This window comes from Pteronotus mesoamericanus, unplaced genomic scaffold, assembly GCF_021234165.1.
Source record: "Pteronotus mesoamericanus isolate MK-2021 breed Mesoamerican mustached bat unplaced genomic scaffold, CSHL_Meso_final scaffold_408, whole genome shotgun sequence".
Lineage (NCBI taxonomy): Eukaryota > Metazoa > Chordata > Mammalia > Chiroptera > Mormoopidae > Pteronotus > Pteronotus mesoamericanus.
The window spans coordinates 768,994-786,256 of NW_026555315.1; the positions used below are offsets into that span (position 1 = coordinate 768,994).

The 17,263-nt window shown below is 64.4% G+C and overlaps 1 protein-coding gene across 1 annotated transcript; it reads left to right on the forward strand.

The window, feature by feature from the left end:
* The first annotated feature begins 3,217 nt into the window (after positions 1-3,217).
* On the forward strand, positions 3,218-12,944 carry P4HB (prolyl 4-hydroxylase subunit beta). The gene is made up of 11 exons (XM_054592928.1): positions 3,218-3,427; positions 4,478-4,684; positions 6,407-6,540; positions 6,690-6,827; positions 10,034-10,138; positions 10,294-10,419; positions 10,625-10,825; positions 10,984-11,104; positions 11,199-11,380; positions 11,501-11,587; positions 12,080-12,944. The coding sequence occupies exons 1-11, from the start codon at positions 3,271-3,273 to the stop codon at positions 12,158-12,160; spliced, it is 1,539 nt and encodes a 512-aa protein (XP_054448903.1). The 5' UTR covers positions 3,218-3,270; the 3' UTR covers positions 12,161-12,944.
* The last annotated feature ends 4,319 nt before the right edge of the window (positions 12,945-17,263 follow it).

Here is a 17,263-nt window from a genome sequence, read left to right on the forward strand (position 1 = left end):
CATCTCCAGCCCACTCACCAGGACTGCCGTGGGATCCTGGAGGCTGGGCCCTGTGCCGGGCAACAGGACAAAAGGGTGCTCCCTGCAGCTGCAGGCCCAGACAGCGCCAAGAGCAGCCCCAGGAAGCAGCCTGGGCCTCGGGCCTCGGCCCTCCACTCCGCCGGGGCGAGGAGCCTCCTGGGCCTCTCCCAGAACCATGCGCCCCAGGCCCGGCAGGCTGGCTCGGGTGGGGAGGCAGCGAGGTCCCCAGCTCGGGCCTTGCCCGCCGAAGTCAGACGTGGCCGCCCGTGCACACGTCCCCCGCCTCTGGACAGGCCAGGCCCTGGGGCAGCGGCCCTACCTGGGTGCTGCCGGAGGTCAGTTTACTACGCGGGGGCCTTGTGAGGCCCCATCAGGCGGAAAGGCCTGCTGTTGCGTTTTTCCAGCTTCAATCAGACATGTGAACTCAGACCCCGGGTGCCAGGTTGTGCAGGCACACTGCCAACAGCCAGGACTTTGTTCTGGCTCCGCCCTGGTTCAGGGTAACACGAGGTGTCACCTATAGAACCCGCATGACGTGTCTCTCGGGTCCCAAGTCTAACATGATCTTCCTGATTGCTCCCTGACCCCCCGTCCAACCCGGTGCCCCTGGGCCTGGCCTCCGCACCCCAGTAAACCAGAGCCCGCTGTCTACCCTCCCTCTGCCCCCTCATCCTCCAGGCTTCTGCCTCCTCGTGCACCGCAAGGTGAACGCTCCTTCCACGGAGGGCGTTACCATTAGTCACCAGATCAGGGCCCTTATGTGACAAACTCATCACCAATTACTGCGACTTAGGAGGACCTCCTGCATGCCCACGCTGTCCCCTGTGCAGTCGAGGCCCACCTCAGTCCGCCGGGCCCTGCTTCCCGCAATGCTCCCACCCGGAGCTCGCCCGAGGCACTGCCCCCGACCCCGACTGCCGCTCGGCAGAGCCTGCAGGCGGGAGCAGGTCAGCAGCCTGTCAGCAGCCGGGGGAGCTGGGTGCCTGCAAGCCTTCACCTCACCCCTCAACACCTCCTGCCCAACTGCAGATGGGGAGGGAGCAGTTTCATTTGAGGACTATTTTTGAGAGTAGTTACTTTATCAAAATAGACAATCCCTCAAGAGTTGAGCCAATGTTTAATGGACAACTTCTCCGGGTGTGAGAGACTCCAGGGGGACATCCTGAAACAGCTGTGCCCGTCCACAGACACCACAGCCACAGCCACAGCCACAGCCACGAGGCAGGAGGCCCCGTCCTTCAAGGGCAACTCAACTCGCGGCCGGGGCAGGAGGGACCGCAGCCCTCCCTCCCCCAGGGCTGAGGCCTGCTGGCGCGTCCCACTGAACGGGCTGTGTGGCGCGGGCTGGACGCAGCTCCGCAGCTCCATCACCCAGCTACTGACCGAACCCGAAGGTGGGGTCGTAGGCCTCCAACTTTCTGAGGCCCCCACTTCGCTGCTCCTGCACAGTTGGTGCATGAGACCAACTCAGGACGCACATATGGTACACAATGTCCCTCGTGAACTGTGGTCTGTAAAACGGGGTCATGGCAAGTACAAAAATGTTGGGAGTGGGGACCGCGCCCCACTGCGCTGGGGTGCAGGTGGGCGCCAGAGGAGGCGTGAGCTCATCGCCCTCCTCCGCAGAAAATCCCAGCCCGGTGAGGTCGCCCCTGGGGAGCAGACGGGTATCCCAGCAGGTACAGCCACCCCGGGGTGACCCTTGCTCTCCTAGCAGTGGGGGAGGTGCACGGAGAAGCTGGCTGTGACTTTCAGGAACCGGTCTTCTAGCTTGAAGGCGTCCCGCACAGCAGAGAGCGGCTTATGCATAAGTGCACTCTTTGTTTCCCCATTCCTGAAGTCAGGGTGTTAGTCGACGTGTACATTTAAAGTGGGAGTATTTCCCCTTCTCCCGACGAGCTATTACTGATGCGTCTTAATATCAGTGGCGGCGGTGGTTCACAAAGGAGGAAGTGACTGCAAATGAAGGGGAAAACTTCCTGGAGGAGGAGTGGGGGAGGGGAAGTGGAGGCGGTGAGCAGGAGAGGGGGGGTCGCGAATCCCGTTGCAGCCCACCGTTCAGCAGAAATACGATGCGAGCTACGCTATTTAAATTTCCGAGGAGCCATGTTAAATTTTTTTTTTAAATTTTAAATATTCCACCATGTCAATATAAAGGTCATTAAGGACTATCGTGCGAGCCTTTCCCCGTACTGTCCCGAGTCCCGTGTGTGTCACACTCAGGGCGCGTCTCCCACCGGCGGTCAGCAGCCTGGGTGGCAGGCGACCACCTGTTGCACAGCGCACGTCTGGAGGAAGCTGTGCTGGGACGGGCACCTCCAGCGGCTGCTACTCAGCGCCCGAGGAGCCTCGGGAAACTTAGGAGGGCCAGGGAGCCGAGGGGAAGGGACAGTCCCTGGGGCCTGGCGCCCGAACGGGCGCCCAGTCCTCCCGGTCCGCGGGCGGCTCCAGCACTTGCACGACTGCGCGAGGCCCCGGGGCCATTCCCTCGTTTCTGGACCTTTAGGAGGACCGGCCCAACCTCCCCTTCCTTCGCCTCGCTGCGCGCAGTTCCCGCGGCCCACCCCGTCCCACCGGCCGCCGCTGGCAGCGCCCCGGCTCCCCAAAGCCCGCGAGCACCGGGCCGCGCCTAAGCCCAGACTGCCCAAGGCAGGCGCCTCACGAGCCTCACGCGCGCCGGAAGTGGCGTCAGCCCCGGAGCCGGGGGGCGGTGCCAGTCACGGATACGCGGTCCAGTAAGAATGCAACACGCGGGGTTTCGGGTACACAGGAGCGGCTCCGCCCCTCGGCGGGGGGCTCCGCCCCACTGCCACGTTCGACGAAGATTACGCTAGGTGCGCGCATCTCTTGGCCAATCAGGAGCCGCAGAGCTCGGGCCTCGGAAGGTGGCAGCCATTCCAGAACCGGGGAAAGTGTCGGAGAAAGCCACCAGTCACAAGTCGAGGGGGAGAAAGTTCTCCGCCGAGAGCCAATGAGAGGCGGGGTTAGAGTGCGAGCGCGAGCTCCCCGGCCAATTCCGGGCGAGGGCAATGGAGTCCCGCGGAGCTCTTCCGAATCCGGGCCGGAGGCAGTGTGGACATCCACTCCGGGCGCGGCGGAGGCGGGCCCCGGAATCCGCCGGCCAATAGGGGGCGGGGGCGGGCGGGCACGCGCGCGGCGGCCGGCTTTATAAGGGCGAGGCGGGGGGCGCGCGCTCTCGTGGCCTCGCTGTCCGGCGGCGCCAACCGAAGCGCCGCATCTGCTGTCGACATGCTGCGCTGCTCTCTGCTCTCCCTGGCCCTGGCCGCTCTGGCCGTGCTGACCGGCGCGGGCGCTGACCCCGAGGAGGAGGACCACGTCCTGGTGCTCAACAAGGGCAACTTCGAGGAGGCGCTGGCGGCCCACAAGTACCTGCTGGTGGAGTTCTGTGAGTGCTGCCCGGGCCTCGCCGCCGCCGCGGGGTGGGGACGGCGACCGAGGGGCGCCGCGGGCTCCAGGGCACGGAGGGCTGGGGGCGCGGGTCGGGGAGCGCGGGGACCGAGAGGTCCGGGGGACAGAGGGGCGGGCGCCCGTCCCCACTCACTCTCCCCAGCCCTGCAGTGGGCCGGGGTCCTCGGGTTGTTAGCGTTCCGTCTGTCCCTGGACACGCTGATTCCTAGCCCCGCGGAGGCTGGCTCCTCCTGGGAGAAGGCAGCCCACAGCCCTGCTGTCAATGTCCCTGCGCTGCAGGTGTCCTGGGGACATCCCCCCTGCCCGAGCTGGACCCTCGGGGTGATGTGGGCTGAGAGCCAGGACTGCTTTTGTGTCTGACATCCACATGGCAGGATCGCTCTGCCAGTCCATGAATACAAAGGAACCCCCAGGGCCCAGACCCCTGCCTGCGCTGCCCCAGCGGTGACAGCTACCTCCAGAGCCCAGACCTGGCGTCTATAAGTGCGTGCAATCTGCCTGCTTGGGGCGGAGGTCCTAGACTCCACACAGCTGCCTGCTTGGGGCGGAGGTCCTAGACTCCACACAGCTGCTACCCTTGGCTAAGAGGTGCAGCCGTGTCCCCGCAGTATAACGAGCCAGTTGTAAACGTGAGGCCAAAGGCAGGTGCGCACAGATGTGCATCACGTATTTGTGAGTAGGTCTTAGTGGGAGGCCTTGACTTCGTAACTTCTCAGCTTTCCCAGAGGGAAAATCTAAGGACAGGTCTGCCTCATTGCCTGCATGCAGGTAATAGGAAGTTGCTCATTATTATAGAGCTTGTCTTCTGTGCTGAATGGTGACAAGGCAGTGTAGGAAGTGGTGTCGGTTTGTCATTCATGGCCTCTGTCCCCATATTGCCCAAGAGTGCTCAGCTATCAGCTCAGCCTTGTACGTTGAGAGGGGTTATCTTGCTGAGCAGATAAGGTTTTCAGGGAGGGAAGTGCCCAAGGAGGAGGGAAGCAGGGAGCTGGGTCCAGTGCTTTCCAGCGTCTCACTTTCCTTCCAGATGCCCCCTGGTGTGGCCACTGCAAAGCCCTGGCCCCCGAGTACGCCAAAGCAGCTGGGAAACTGAAGGCCGAAGGCTCCGAGATCAGACTGGCGAAGGTGGACGCTACAGAGGAGTCCGACCTGGCCCAGCAGTACGGCGTCCGCGGCTACCCCACCATCAAGTTCTTCAAGAACGGAGACACAGCCTCCCCCCGGGAGTACACAGGTGTGGCCCTGCTGCCTGCCTTCATCCGCCTTCGCCCGCAGGCCCTGGAAGACGCCTGAGGGGTGGGAGGCCCATTTTCAGAAACGTGGAGGGGAACCTGTCCTTGGACCCAGCTCTCGGTTGGGCTCTAGTTCAGCCTCCGAGGAAAGCTCTCATCCTGGAAGAACTTTCCAAGTGGAGAGGGCCGTCCTGGGGGTGGGCCGCAGGCCAGGGGTGGAGGCTAGAGTGGCGAGGGCAGTGTCGCCACCAGCTGTGCCGGCCACGAGGCCGGTGCTGCGGGCCTCCCCGGCAGGGCTGTGGCTGGGGCTGAGGCGGCCGGCTCCCCGCTGCTGGGCAGAACTCGAATCTGAGCCCAGCTCCGTCCGCCCCAGCCCTCAGCGGCTGCTTGCTCACTGTGACGCTGCTTGCACGGGGCTGGGCCCCTTTGTCACCCAGGCAGTACCTGTGACAACAGGAGACTCTTGTCTGTAGAACCGGTTCTGTGGCTCGGCTGTCAGAATTCTGTGGAGCTGCCTGGCTCGTCAATTCTGACGTCAGCAGCTCCGGCCTCACTGGGGTGCTGTGTGTTGGTTCCGTTTGTTGTTTTTGTTTAAGTTGTCAACCAAGGATGTGTTTATTGATTTTAGAGAGAGAGAAGAGAGAGAGAAAGACATCGATGTGAGACATCGATCAATTGCCTCCCATATGCACGCGACTGGGGATTAGGGATTAAACCTGCCGCCTGGGCGTGTGCCCTGACCAGGGGTCAGGCTCGCGAGGCGATGTTCTAACCAACTGAGCCGCCCAGCCAGGGCTCGGTAGCCCCATTTTTGCTTGTGTTCACTTTTGGGACAGGAGGTGCCTTGTCTGCAGTGACCCTGACCCTGTCATCGACCCGTGGGTTTCGTAGATGAGGCTCCTCCCCGTTCCACCTGGCGCTGACAACTTGACTCTCTTACCTTTTTAAAGGCTTTATTTATTTATTTTTAGAGAGAGGGGAAGGGAAGAAGAAAGGGAGAGAAACATCCATGTGAGAAAAAATATCAATCGGTTGCCTCTCATGTGCGTCCTGACCTGGGACAGAACCTGCAACCCAGGCCTGTGCCCTCACTGGGCATCGAACCAGCGGCCTTTCGGTTTGCGTGATAAAAGCCGATCAACCGAGCCACATCGGTCAGAGCAGCGGAAACTAATTTTAAACGTGAGATTCAGCAAACCAGGCGGCCAGGCGCCATCTCAGGAGGACCAGGCGTTTCCCTTCCATCCCCCCACCCCGGATGCTGCCCAGGCGACCCACAGCTCGCTAGCCCGGGAGCTGTGAAGGGCGAGGGTGCTTGACCAGCCCGGGCAAGGGAGGCAGGATGGGGTTCAGCCTGTTTTTACGGGGAAACTAGCATCAGGGATGACTTGTAAAAACAACTTTAGCCCATCTCTAGTTGAGACACAGCCCATGGGGTGTCACCGGAGGGTCTGTGTGATTGGTGAATGCAGACGCCAAGGGCAGCTAGAAAACGCGAAGGGTTAGAGAAGAAAAACGGCCTGTGAGCCTGTGAGCCAGAGGCAGCCGCTGCCCCCCACGCTGAAAGCCTTTTTAGCCGAGTCCTCACAGGCGTGTGGACGAGGCAGGTGCCTGTTGGCGAGAGGCTGTCCTGCTCAGGGTTGGCGGGGAGCTCCGGGCAGGGTGCATGGGGCGGTGGGAGTGTGGCCCAGCCTCAGGGGGACCCCGCATGTGTTTGGGTGCAGCTGGCAGAGAAGCCGACGACATTGTGAACTGGCTGAAGAAGCGCACGGGCCCCGCGGCCACCACACTGCCTGGCACGGCTGCCGCAGAGGCCTTGGTGGAGTCCAGCGAGGTGACGGTCATCGGCTTCTTCAAGGTAGAGACTTCGGGGTTCATCTCGGGTCTCCTCACCCATGTCCTCGGAGGACAGGCCCCTGGGGCCGGGCACTGTGGCCCGCCCGGCCGCTGCCCCGGGCGGGGGTCCTCGGCGCTGGCGGTGCCGCCACCTCCGGTTCTTCTCCCCAGGACGCGGAGTCAGACTCGGCCAAGCAATTCCTGCTGGCGGCAGAGGCCGTGGATGATGTGCCCTTTGGGATCACGTCCAACAGTGACGTGTTCTCCAAATACCAGCTGGCCAAGGATGGGGTCGTCCTCTTCAAGAAGGTGAGTGGCCCTGGGCAACTCTGCCTGGCCGGGGTGGGGGGTGGGGACGCTGGGCTGGGCTGGGCCGGTGTTGCCTTCCTGTCGTTGAACGTTCCTCGAGGACCTTGCCCGAGGGTGCCAGCCCGCCGGCCCGGCAGTTATCAGGGCCCGTTGTGCAACATCAGGCCCTAAGTGCCACTCCACAGTGCCCTTCAGCCCCTTGTTGTCTCCTGGGCAGCGTTCTGTGCGGGCGAGGTCGCTCTGGAGTGTCAGTCTGGAGACAAAGTAACAAGTGTGCAATCTAACGTTTCTAAGTAGTTCCCTGGCATTAGCTACACTGTGTGTGGTGCAACATTATTTCTACTTCTGAAACTTCCTTCCCCCAGGCATGGACTAGGCGCTCCCTGGGCCTGGTCCTGGTGTCCCCCTCTTCCTAAGGGGCTGTTGGCGTCCTTGCCACTTTGCGCCATTGCTGGAACGCAGCGGGACCCATGCCCGCGCCTTCCCCATGCGGGGAGGGGAGGAGAGGCAGGGGGCACACTCTTTGTCCTTTTTTTGTTGTTGTTCCCTTAAGATTAAGAGGGGAAGGGGGAGGAGAGAGGGAGAGAAGCATTCCTGTGTGGTTGCCTCTCGCACGCCCCTTCCTGGCCCCACAACCCCAGCCTGTGCCCTGCACTGGGAATGGAACCGGCGACCCTTCGGTCTGCAGGCATTGCTCAATCCACTGAGCCACACCAGCCAGGGCTCTTTTGTGTTTTCTTAAAAAAAATTTATTGATTGATTTTAGAGAGGAAGAGAAGCAGTGTGTTCCACTTATTTATGCATTTGTTGGTCGATTTTTGTGTGGGTCTTTGCCTTTTACTTCAGCCGCCAAGCAGTGGGAAGGAGGGGAGGCAGCCAAGCGCCCCTGGTCTTGGATCAGGGCCGTCCCTGGACTGGGGGGTAAAAGGCGCGTGCAGAGTGCGGGCAGGGAGGAGGCTGTGGCAGGGGCCCGGAGGCGGGACGCATGTCTTCGGGGTGAAGACAGGGCTGCTGTCTGGTTTGCTAGAGAGGGCGCGGCGCGGACCCAGTGTGAGCGCGGAGCTGGCGTCCGGCTCCGGGGGAGGGTTGGGACGGAGCTTTCGGCCAGACCTGCTGGGCGCCCTGCGTTCCGCCTGGGCAGCCTGGGCGGGGGGCAGTGTGTGTGTGTGTGTGTGTGTGTGTGTGTGTGTGTGTCTGTCTGTCTGTCTGTCTGTCTCTGGGGTGGTTCCAGAGACCTTCCTGGGCAGAACCCAACAAGCCTTACGTGCACTCTCTTTCCTGGGTGGAGACCCTCTGTCCGCTGAAGGGAGGAGGATTGACCGGTTAGTTGTCGTTGCAGACTCGCTGGGAAATTACAACCGCCACCTGAGGAGGAGGGGCCGCCAGGCGTTGGGTGAGGCTGAGTGGGTGTTGGTGAGAGAGCCCCACGGCTCCTCAGGAAGTTTGTCTCGGTTGAGGGCCGCTCTCTGAGGCTTTGAGGCCTGTCCGGCCGCTCTTTTCCCTCGCTCTCTACGTTGAGGGTGCGGGTTTTGGTCGTCGCGTGTCCTTGAAGGTTAGAGCTGATGTTTCTCGTTCTGCAGAAACCCCGGTGCTTGGAGCTGCTGTATGTGCCCGCACAGGCTGGGCACAGCCGCGCCGGGTGCAGAGCCCGCGTGGGGACGAGGCCCACGGCCCCTCGGGTTGCCGCCAGCCCATGGCCCCTGCCTTTCTGAGCCTTCGCTCGTTCCCCTCCCTGCGGGCTCGTCACCCCGGGTCCCCAGCGGGCGCTGGGCCTTCGTGTGGCGCCCGCAGCCCTCGAGCCTGTGAGGGCGCTTGTGTCACGGGGCTTGGACCGTGGGCTTGAGAGCCAAGCACCCCGTGTCTGGTCCTGATGTTCGCTGTCCTTTGCTGTCTGTGGGGGTGGGCTCCCCGCCACCTGCGCTGTCCAGCCTTTTTGTGATGTTGTCCCTGTGGCAGGGCAGGGCTGGCCGCCTGTGGCTGTCCCCAGGTAAATGACAGTGTCTGTTTGCTCTTTACCAAATTAGAGGGTGAACATGGTGTAATGTGGCAACGATACTGGAAAGACTGTGGCTCAAGAGAACAGCAGCCCTGCGCCAAACTGGGCAGAAACTGGGCAGGCAAGGCTGGCTGCCCCCAGGGGCCAAGGGGCCGGGCCAGGCCTCCCGCTGGTGGCCGGGCGCAGCCAGCCCCCTCCTGCCCCGCGCTTCTGCCTTCCCAGCCTCCCTGCATTCGCGGGTTTGGGGAAGGTAGAGCGGCCTCCCCGTCAGCCGGTGGGGAGCAGGCCTGGCCCGGGGTGCGGTCCGTGTGGGACAGGCGGCGGGAAGTGGCCGCCTGCGTCTCTGGAGGCCCCTTGGAAGAAGTGCGAGGAGGAGTGAGCAGAGAGGAGAGGCCTGCAGTTCCCCTCAGTCGCTTGAGAGCTGAGGGGTGGTGAGGGGGGTGGCGGGGGCCCCCACAAACTGCCGCCCGAGCGTCTCTGAGCCCAGGACACACCTGTGTCAGGTGGCCCCCCCCCATTTGTGGCTCCAGGACTTGATGGGGGTCCTGGCTTTCTTTGTCGTTGTTGTTCTTGTTTTATTTATTTATTTTTAGAGAAGGGAGGGAAACACTGGGTTGCCTTGCGCACGCCCCCTACTGGGGACCTGACCCACAACCCAGGCCTGTGCCCTGACCAGGAATCGAACCCGTGACCCTTCGGTTCAGAGGCCGGCGGTCAGTCCACTGGGCCACACCAGCCGGGGCTCGTTGATTTTTATTATGTTACAAGTTAAAACTGAGAAATTTTTAAAACTTAATAAATGTAGTTCACTCTAAAGTAACAACAATGAACTACCTACATGTTATCAAAAAGTAACATTTCTATGAACATTAATTTTCCCTGGGCAGTGGTTAAATGCTGGAATGGTGTCTTAGGTCTCTGCGGGCCGCCTGGTGTGCCCTCAGCAGCTGTGACGCCACGTGTCCTGCAGCCTTGGGGGAGGCAGGGGGAGGCACGTGACACCTAGTGACAGCTGAGCGCGTCGATGAAAGTGTCCTCCAGCGCTGCCGCCCCAGGGCTGGCCGTGCCCTGCCGGCTGCTGAGGAGCCCGCGGCGCAGGGTGGGGGCCGCCAGGCCGCGGTGCAGGGCCGAGCCGAGCTGGCGGGGGACGCGGGGGATGCGGGCGCCCTCGCGGAGCCCTCGGTGCTCAGGGCGCCCTCTCTGCCCACAGTTTGACGAAGGCCGGAATGACTTTGAGGGGGAGGTCACCAAGGAGAAGCTGCTGGACTTCATCAAGCACAACCAGCTGCCGTTGGTCATCGAGTTCACTGAGCAGGTGCTGGGCCTGTCCCTTGGGGGGTCCTGGGGACCCCGCTTGCATAGTACCCATCGCCATCCAGGCTCCCTGCGGTGCTGGGGCCGCTGAGCCAGTATCTTGCCTCCATAGCTCAGCGCGCAGCTGAGACCCAGTAACCTGTGCTCCTAACGCAGACAGCCCCGAAGATCTTCGGAGGTGAAATCAAGACTCACATCCTGCTGTTCCTGCCGAAGAGCGTGTCTGACTACGACGGCAAGTTGAGCAACTTCAAGAAAGCCGCCGAGGGCTTCAAGGGCAAGGTGCGTGGCCCCCCTGAGGTTGCGGGCGCAGCCGAGGCTGCCTCCGGCGTGGGGACACCCTGCCCTGGGGTCCAGGCCCTCGGGGCGGGGGCAGCCGGGGGGTCCGCAGGGTCGGAGCCGGGTCAGACTGTGGCTGCCGTGCGGCTGCAGGCGCGGCCGCACCGTCTCCCTGCGGCTGTTCTCAACGCGCCGTCTCTCCCCCAAGATCCTGTTCATATTCATCGACAGCGACCACAGCGACAACCAGCGCATCCTGGAGTTCTTCGGCCTCAAGAAGGAGGAGTGCCCCGCCGTGCGCCTCATCACCCTGGAGGAGGAGATGACCAAGTACAAGCCCGAGTCGGACGAGCTGACCGCAGAGAAGATCGCGGACTTCTGCCGCCGCTTCCTGGAGGGCAAGATCAAGGTGCGCGCTGTGCCCGGGCCGGGAGACCCTGAGGGCAGACCGCTGGCAGCGGGAGAGTGGCCGATGCTGCCCCACTCCGCGGGGAGCGCGGGGGCGCCCTGGGCCTGTGGGCTGGGGCCGTGGGCGCCGCATCCCTGACCCCGCCCCCCGCCCTCCAGCCCCACCTGATGAGCCAGGAGCTGCCCGAGGACTGGGACAAGCAGCCTGTGAAAGTGTTGGTGGGGAAGAACTTTGAAGAGGTTGCTTTTGACGAGAAGAAGAACGTGTTTGTGGAGTTCTGTGAGTGCACCTCGCCCTGGGTTTGTGGGCGCCCGGGCGGGGGTGGCCCCCTGGCCCCGCGGGACTCAGCCCTGCTCGCTTCTGACGCTTCCAGACGCCCCGTGGTGCGGCCACTGCAAACAGCTGGCTCCCATTTGGGATAAGCTGGGAGAGACGTACAAGGACCACGAAAACATCGTCATCGCCAAGATGGACTCCACAGCCAACGAGGTGGAGGCCGTCAAAGTGCACAGCTTCCCGACGCTCAAGTTCTTCCCCGCTGGCGCCGAGCGGACGGTGCGCCTGGGGCGGCAGGGCGGGTGCGGGGGGCGCAGCGGGGCCGCCCTTGAAGCCCCCGCTTTCTATGGGGCGGGGGAGGCGCTGCCCGGGGTCGGCCTCTCATCGCCCTCCCCACAGGTCATCGATTACAACGGGGAGCGGACGCTAGACGGTTTTAAGAAGTTTCTGGAGAGCGGTGGCCAGGACGGGGCAGGGGATGACGACGTAAGTGGTGCCTCAGGGCCCGGTGTGTGGGCCCACGGACACGGGCACGGGGCTGGAGGGCCTCCCCTCCCCTCAGCACGCGTGCGCGGGGCGGCGTGCAAGGGCGTCGCAGCGCTGGTGTTTGCTTCCGAGGTTGTCTCACTCGGTTCCCTGCCGGCCTCTCCTGTCCTTCCCCAGCCCCTTGCCTGAGGCTCCCCATGTCAGTTGTGGTCAGCTCTGGGGGAGCAGAGGGTACGTCAGGCTTGGTCCCAAGACGAGGGGGCGTGGTGGGGATGGGGCTGGTGACGAGCAGGACATTGGTGGCGAGAGCGGTTGCCACAGTCGGCTCAGGCCAGCAGGGGCCCCGGCAGCCCTGGGGAGAGAGCCGCTCGGCCACGGCGCTGGGTGAGGGCCTGAGGGCCGGAGGGGGCGGGGTCTGCGTGGGGGGAGGCCGGTGTGCAGATGTCGGGGGCGGGCCCTGACCTCCGCGCCCGCCTGGTCCCTCCGACCCAGGACCTGGAAGACCTGGAGGAAGCGGAGGAGCCTGACCTGGAGGAGGACGAGGACCACAAAGCTGTGAAAGACGAACTGTGAGGCGGAGACCAGCCCAACGCCCCGACAGGCCCCCCGCAGCAGCGCCTCCGGCCGCGCGCCCTCCTGGGAGGATGGAGCCCCAATCGGAAATGCAGGGAACTTTCTGAAGCAACACTTCGCCCTAACACACGTGTACATTTAACCCCGTCTCTTCCCTCTGCTTTCAGGTTTTGGAAGGGACCGCTCTCCAGGCCAGCCCGTCTAGGTGGCCTTTTTTATTGTGATGTACTTTTTTGTACACAGTTTTGTCCAGAGCGCTCGCTAAAATGTTTTGGAGTCTCCCTCTGGCAATGTCGCCTTCCTGTTAGGCTCATTATTCTATCACTTCAACAAGATGCCGCCTGCGGGGTTTTTAGACATTTTGGGATGTCAGGGTGTCTGTCCCACCTTGGCCGGGCCGCCCTGGAGACAGACGTCCCCTGCGTGGAGAGGGACCGCGCCAGGCTGGACAGGCCCCTCACCTGTGCCAGTGTCGCCGTGACTGCGCGTGGCTCTTGCGTCATCAGGTTAATGGGGGCTTCAGGCCTCTGCCGCTGGGGCCCCACCGTGACGGAGGGGCCGTGGGCACCGGCAGGGCCAGGTCAGGTCCCTCCCAGAGCTGGCCCCCAGCTGCTCCAACTCCGGTTGTCTGTCCCACCTTGGCCATGCCGTGCGGAGCCCGGCCCCCCGCTTCCAGGCTGGGCAACAGCCAGGGATGCTGACCCAGTCGGCTGTCGGCAGTTCTTCAGGCATTTCTACCACAAGATTGGAATTGGACACATTGGCCAAATAAAGTTGAAATTTGACCGCCTGCCTCTGCTTCACAATCTCCAGGCCACGGGGTGGGGCCTCTGAAGGGGGCGGGGGTAGGGGGCGGGCAGCCACAGTCTCTGAGACACTGCTGGGGTTTAGGGAGCAAGACGCAAGCTTGAAGCACCCGGGACCCTTGGCCACTGCCCACCTGTCATGCAGCACAGGGCCTGGGCGCACATGCAGGTCACCAGCGGGAGGGGCAGGGCTGCCACCCGCCCGGCTCACCGGTTGCGAGTGTGGCCAGCGGAGTCCTCCCTGGCCATCTGGGCATCGTGAGGCGCGGAGCCAGCCAGGCCACAAGCGTGGGCCGCTGTGCAGTGACTGGTCTCTCCCCACCACACCTGCAACTGCTGCGGGGTCTGGCGGAAAGTCGGCATTCCAGCTGCACAAACGGGCAAAACAGCACAGCCCTGCGCTGGGCACAAAAAGCCCACAACGAAGACAGAACGCCCCCGGTTCTGAAACGCATCCTGGCTCAGAGGCTCGGCTTGTGGTCTGCTGCGCAGAGAGGCACACGGAGGCCTGAAGGTGCCGTGGGCCACCGTGTGGGGCCGAGGGGGCCTGAGGGCCTGGGTCGGGGCACCTCGGGCCTGCACTGCCTGCCTCAGCTCGGGCGCGCCCTTAGGGACCGCGGTGGGGGCTCACGGTCCTTCGCGCTCTGCACACCCGCAGGGCAGGTGGGGCAGGAGGGCGCCCCAGGCGTCCTTGGAGGAGGGAACAGAGGCTGGGGACAGAGCCCCCGGGAAAGCCTGCGTGGTCCACCAAGGCCTCCTCCCCGGCTGCTGCCTGGAGCCAGAGGCCTGGGTGTTGCCCATCCAGGCTAGCGCCCCCTGCTGGTGGGGGCTTCCAGACACCAGCTTCCCCGCCAGCAGACGCGCCACAGGGCTTGCTGTGGACGTGGTTCTCTCGGCAGCCGCAGCCCGCAGGGGGGTGGGGGTGCTGTCTCCTTCACGACCGCCTCCCTCCCAGCAGGAGGCCCTTGCGCCCGCCTTGCCCTCGCAACCCCGCCGTCAGTGCCACCTCGCCCCCGGGGGCCCGGGGCGGCTCCTGCCGGTGGCAGGCGCGCGGCCAGGTCCGCAGCAAGGACCCCGTGTGAGCCCCGGGCAGCACCGCCGGACCCAGCCCGTCCCCACCCCGCGCTCGGCAGCTGGGTCCTTCGCCGGTTCCAGGGCCGCCCCTCAGCCAGTCTGCCCGGGGCCAGCGCGCCGTGAGCCTGGGGCCTGCCGACCACGACGCGTGCCCAGGGTGGAGCCGCCGGGGAGTCGGCTCTGCCGCCCGAAGCGGCGCGGTCCTCGCCCCACAAGCCATCAGGGCCACAGCCGCAGGGTCAGGTGGTGTCCAGCCCTGTGCCCCCCGCCAAGCAGGGACCCGTGGCGCCCCAAGGGAGCCTGCCCTCCGCACAGGCCCGTGCTCCAGAGGGGGTGTCCCCGCCTCCGGTCTCTGCAGAGGCTGCGGGGGGAGTCCAAGACCCGCCAGGGCCGCTGGGTGAGCAGGGCAGCCTCGCAGGCTCCAAGGCCTGGGCTTCACAGCCTCCGTGCTCCGCCCCCCCCCCAGGTGGTAGGAAGCCACGCCCCTGGAGTCCGGACCAGGGGCTGCTGGGCCTGGGCAGCGGCCCCTCGAGGGGCCGGCCTCCCGGGCTGTGGGCAGGGACACGCTGGGGTGGGCTGGCTCCACTCCCCTGCCGGAGGTTGAGCCCTGGGGAGGGGGGGTGGGGGGGGACGCCTTGGCCTTTTCAAAGCGAGCTTCCCGCGTCCGCCCTCTAGATGGCAGAAACTTAAAGTCATGCGAGCCAGCCACTTGACAGGTTCCACGGGCTGAGGAGGGGCAGGGCAGAGCCGCCTAAGCAGACCCAGGCTCGGCCCTGGCGCGCTGCGTGAAACGCAGGCTGTGCCGGCGTGGGCGCTCGCTCACGGCCAGCTCCCGACGAAAGGCCGGCAAGGTGCCAGCCGCAGGTCGTACCCACACTTCCTTGTCCACAAATACCTTCTAGAGGGTCCGTTGTGACCAGGAGGCTCTGGACACCCGCCCCTTCTTCGATGGCGACAGCAGTGCCACCGAGCTCCCGGCTTGCTGTGAGCGGGTAGGCAGGGGGGCCCTCGGGGAGCCGCCGCCACAGCCACCCCGCGGGCTCGCCCGGCCCGCCTCTGGCCCAGGTCCCGGTCCTCGTGGGGAGGGCTGTGCGCCGGTGGCAGCTCCGCCTGCCGTTCTTTCATCCGATCCTCTGAGCGGGGAGGACGGACAGAACTTTCCACAGCACCGGAAAAAATAACCTTCACACCAAAGGAAAGTTCCGTCTCCTGTCCACCAGCTAGGACTTTCAGTCTCTGCGCTTCGCGTAAATAAGCCAGGAGAAACTGGACCTGGCTCCTCCCCGGTGACCAGGAGGAGTGGGACCGCCGTGCGTCCTCCGAGCCCCAGGGGCCGGGACGCTGGGCACCGCCCTTCTGCCGGAGGAGGCGGCCCACGGCCCGCGGGTCTGGGGTCACGAGGCCGATGGAGAAAACCCGCGGGGCCGGGAGGCCACCTGGGAGTCCGGTCCCTCCACAACATGTGGCCCAAGGCTTTGCGCCCAGAGGGTGTGAAATGCAGGGGCGGACAAGTGTGGGTGAAGGTACCGGCCACCGTAACCTACAAGATAAATGTGAGGGTACCAAACTGTAACAATGAGGTGACAAATAATACAAATAAATAACAATTAGTCAATGATAACACAGAATAAACTTTTTCACGTGCTCACAACTGCAAACCTCCTTTTGCCCGCCCCATCCATTTACTGATTTGATTGCGTTGGACCAAGACCAGCTTGGGGGCCGAGGGGAGCTGGTGACCCCCTGCCGGCCCCAGCCCCGAGGGCTCTGCCGGCCGGCCTCGCCTTTGGCCTCACTCGGCCTTCAGGGACCTCCCGGGGGGGGGATCTGCCCGCGGTCAGGGCTTCCCCTGCACCCCCCAGGAGTCACATGTTGAGGTGCTGACCGCAGGACCTCAGGAGGGCCCCTTGTTTGGAAAAGAGGTTGATGCAAATGTACTTGTTCAAGATGAGGTCTGCCTGGAGCAGGGGAAGGGGACGGGGGGGGGGGGGGTCCCTACTCCACGGGCTGGCATCCTTATGAAAAAGCGAATTTGGGACACAGACACCCTCCCGGGGACCATGCGGGGGGGCGGCACACTGAAGCAGAGAGCTCCCGGGACTCCTGCAGAGCCCGCAGGAGCCGACGCTGCCCGCGCCTTTTCCCGGCCTCCCGGACCGGGAGGGAACCAAGCCCGGCTGTTCCAGGCCCCAAGCCTGGCTCCTTGCCGCAGCAGCACTCGCCGACCTCGTGGCCTGCCCTGGGCGTGCGGGGCTGTCCTGGTCCTGTGGCCGCGCTCCTGGCCAGCCCACGCAGCTCCCACAGGCGGTCGAGGCCCCCATCTCTGCCGCGGGCTCCTCTCCCGCACCCAGGCCCACGCCCCACGCCCCACCTCAGGCCTTGGCCGCTGCCGAGAAGGCAGGTGGCTTCGGCCCAGCCGGTTGGACCGTCCTCTAAAAATTCCACTGGCTGTGCTCCCACAGGTACGTCGGCCCCGGGCCAGCTGCAAAGGGCACCCCCCCCAACCCCGGGACGTGATGGTCTGTCCTTGGGGCACAGACTCAAGGCCCCTTCGGGGCGAGCACATGTCCAGCCAGTGGCCGGGAGCTGGAACCAGAACTGGGGGGTTGGGACAGGTCGGGAAGACGAACAGGCCATGTGGGCGTGGCCTGCAGGAGGTTTCCGGGGTGTGCGGTGCTGAGACGAGATGTTCAAACTTGCCTGGGAGGCTCCCCAGCAGGAAGGCAGAACCACCGAGGCCCATATTTTGGTCAAAGTGCCAAGAGCAGTCCAGCCATAACGGAAGACGCCCTGACAGGGAAGGAGACGGGTCGGCCCAGGCGGGGCCTCCCTCCAGCTTGGTCAGCAGCACCCGAACTTCCTCAGGCGTGGGCAGCCCTCGCCGTTGGGGAGGTGGAGGCGCTGTCCCCTCCGGACGCTACGCCCCTCTCCCGGGCTTCCGGCCGGACCGCGGCCGCCCTCGGTAGCGGGCTGCCTGCCTTGCAGGCCGTCTTCCTGGTGCTCTCAGGAAGGCACCTTCTAGGTCCAGCTCCGGGGCCGGGTGCAACGGCGAGCCAGGGAGGACCTGACCCCTTTGGCCGGGCACAGCGACAGGTGGGCTGAAAGATGAGCCACTGAACTCGATCTGAGCTCGGGGCGGGGAGCGGCTCGGTTTCAGGCCCTTGTGGCGCAAGGGTGACCACGCGGCTTTATATAGCTCCGCGGGGCCCATATAAGCGGGAGC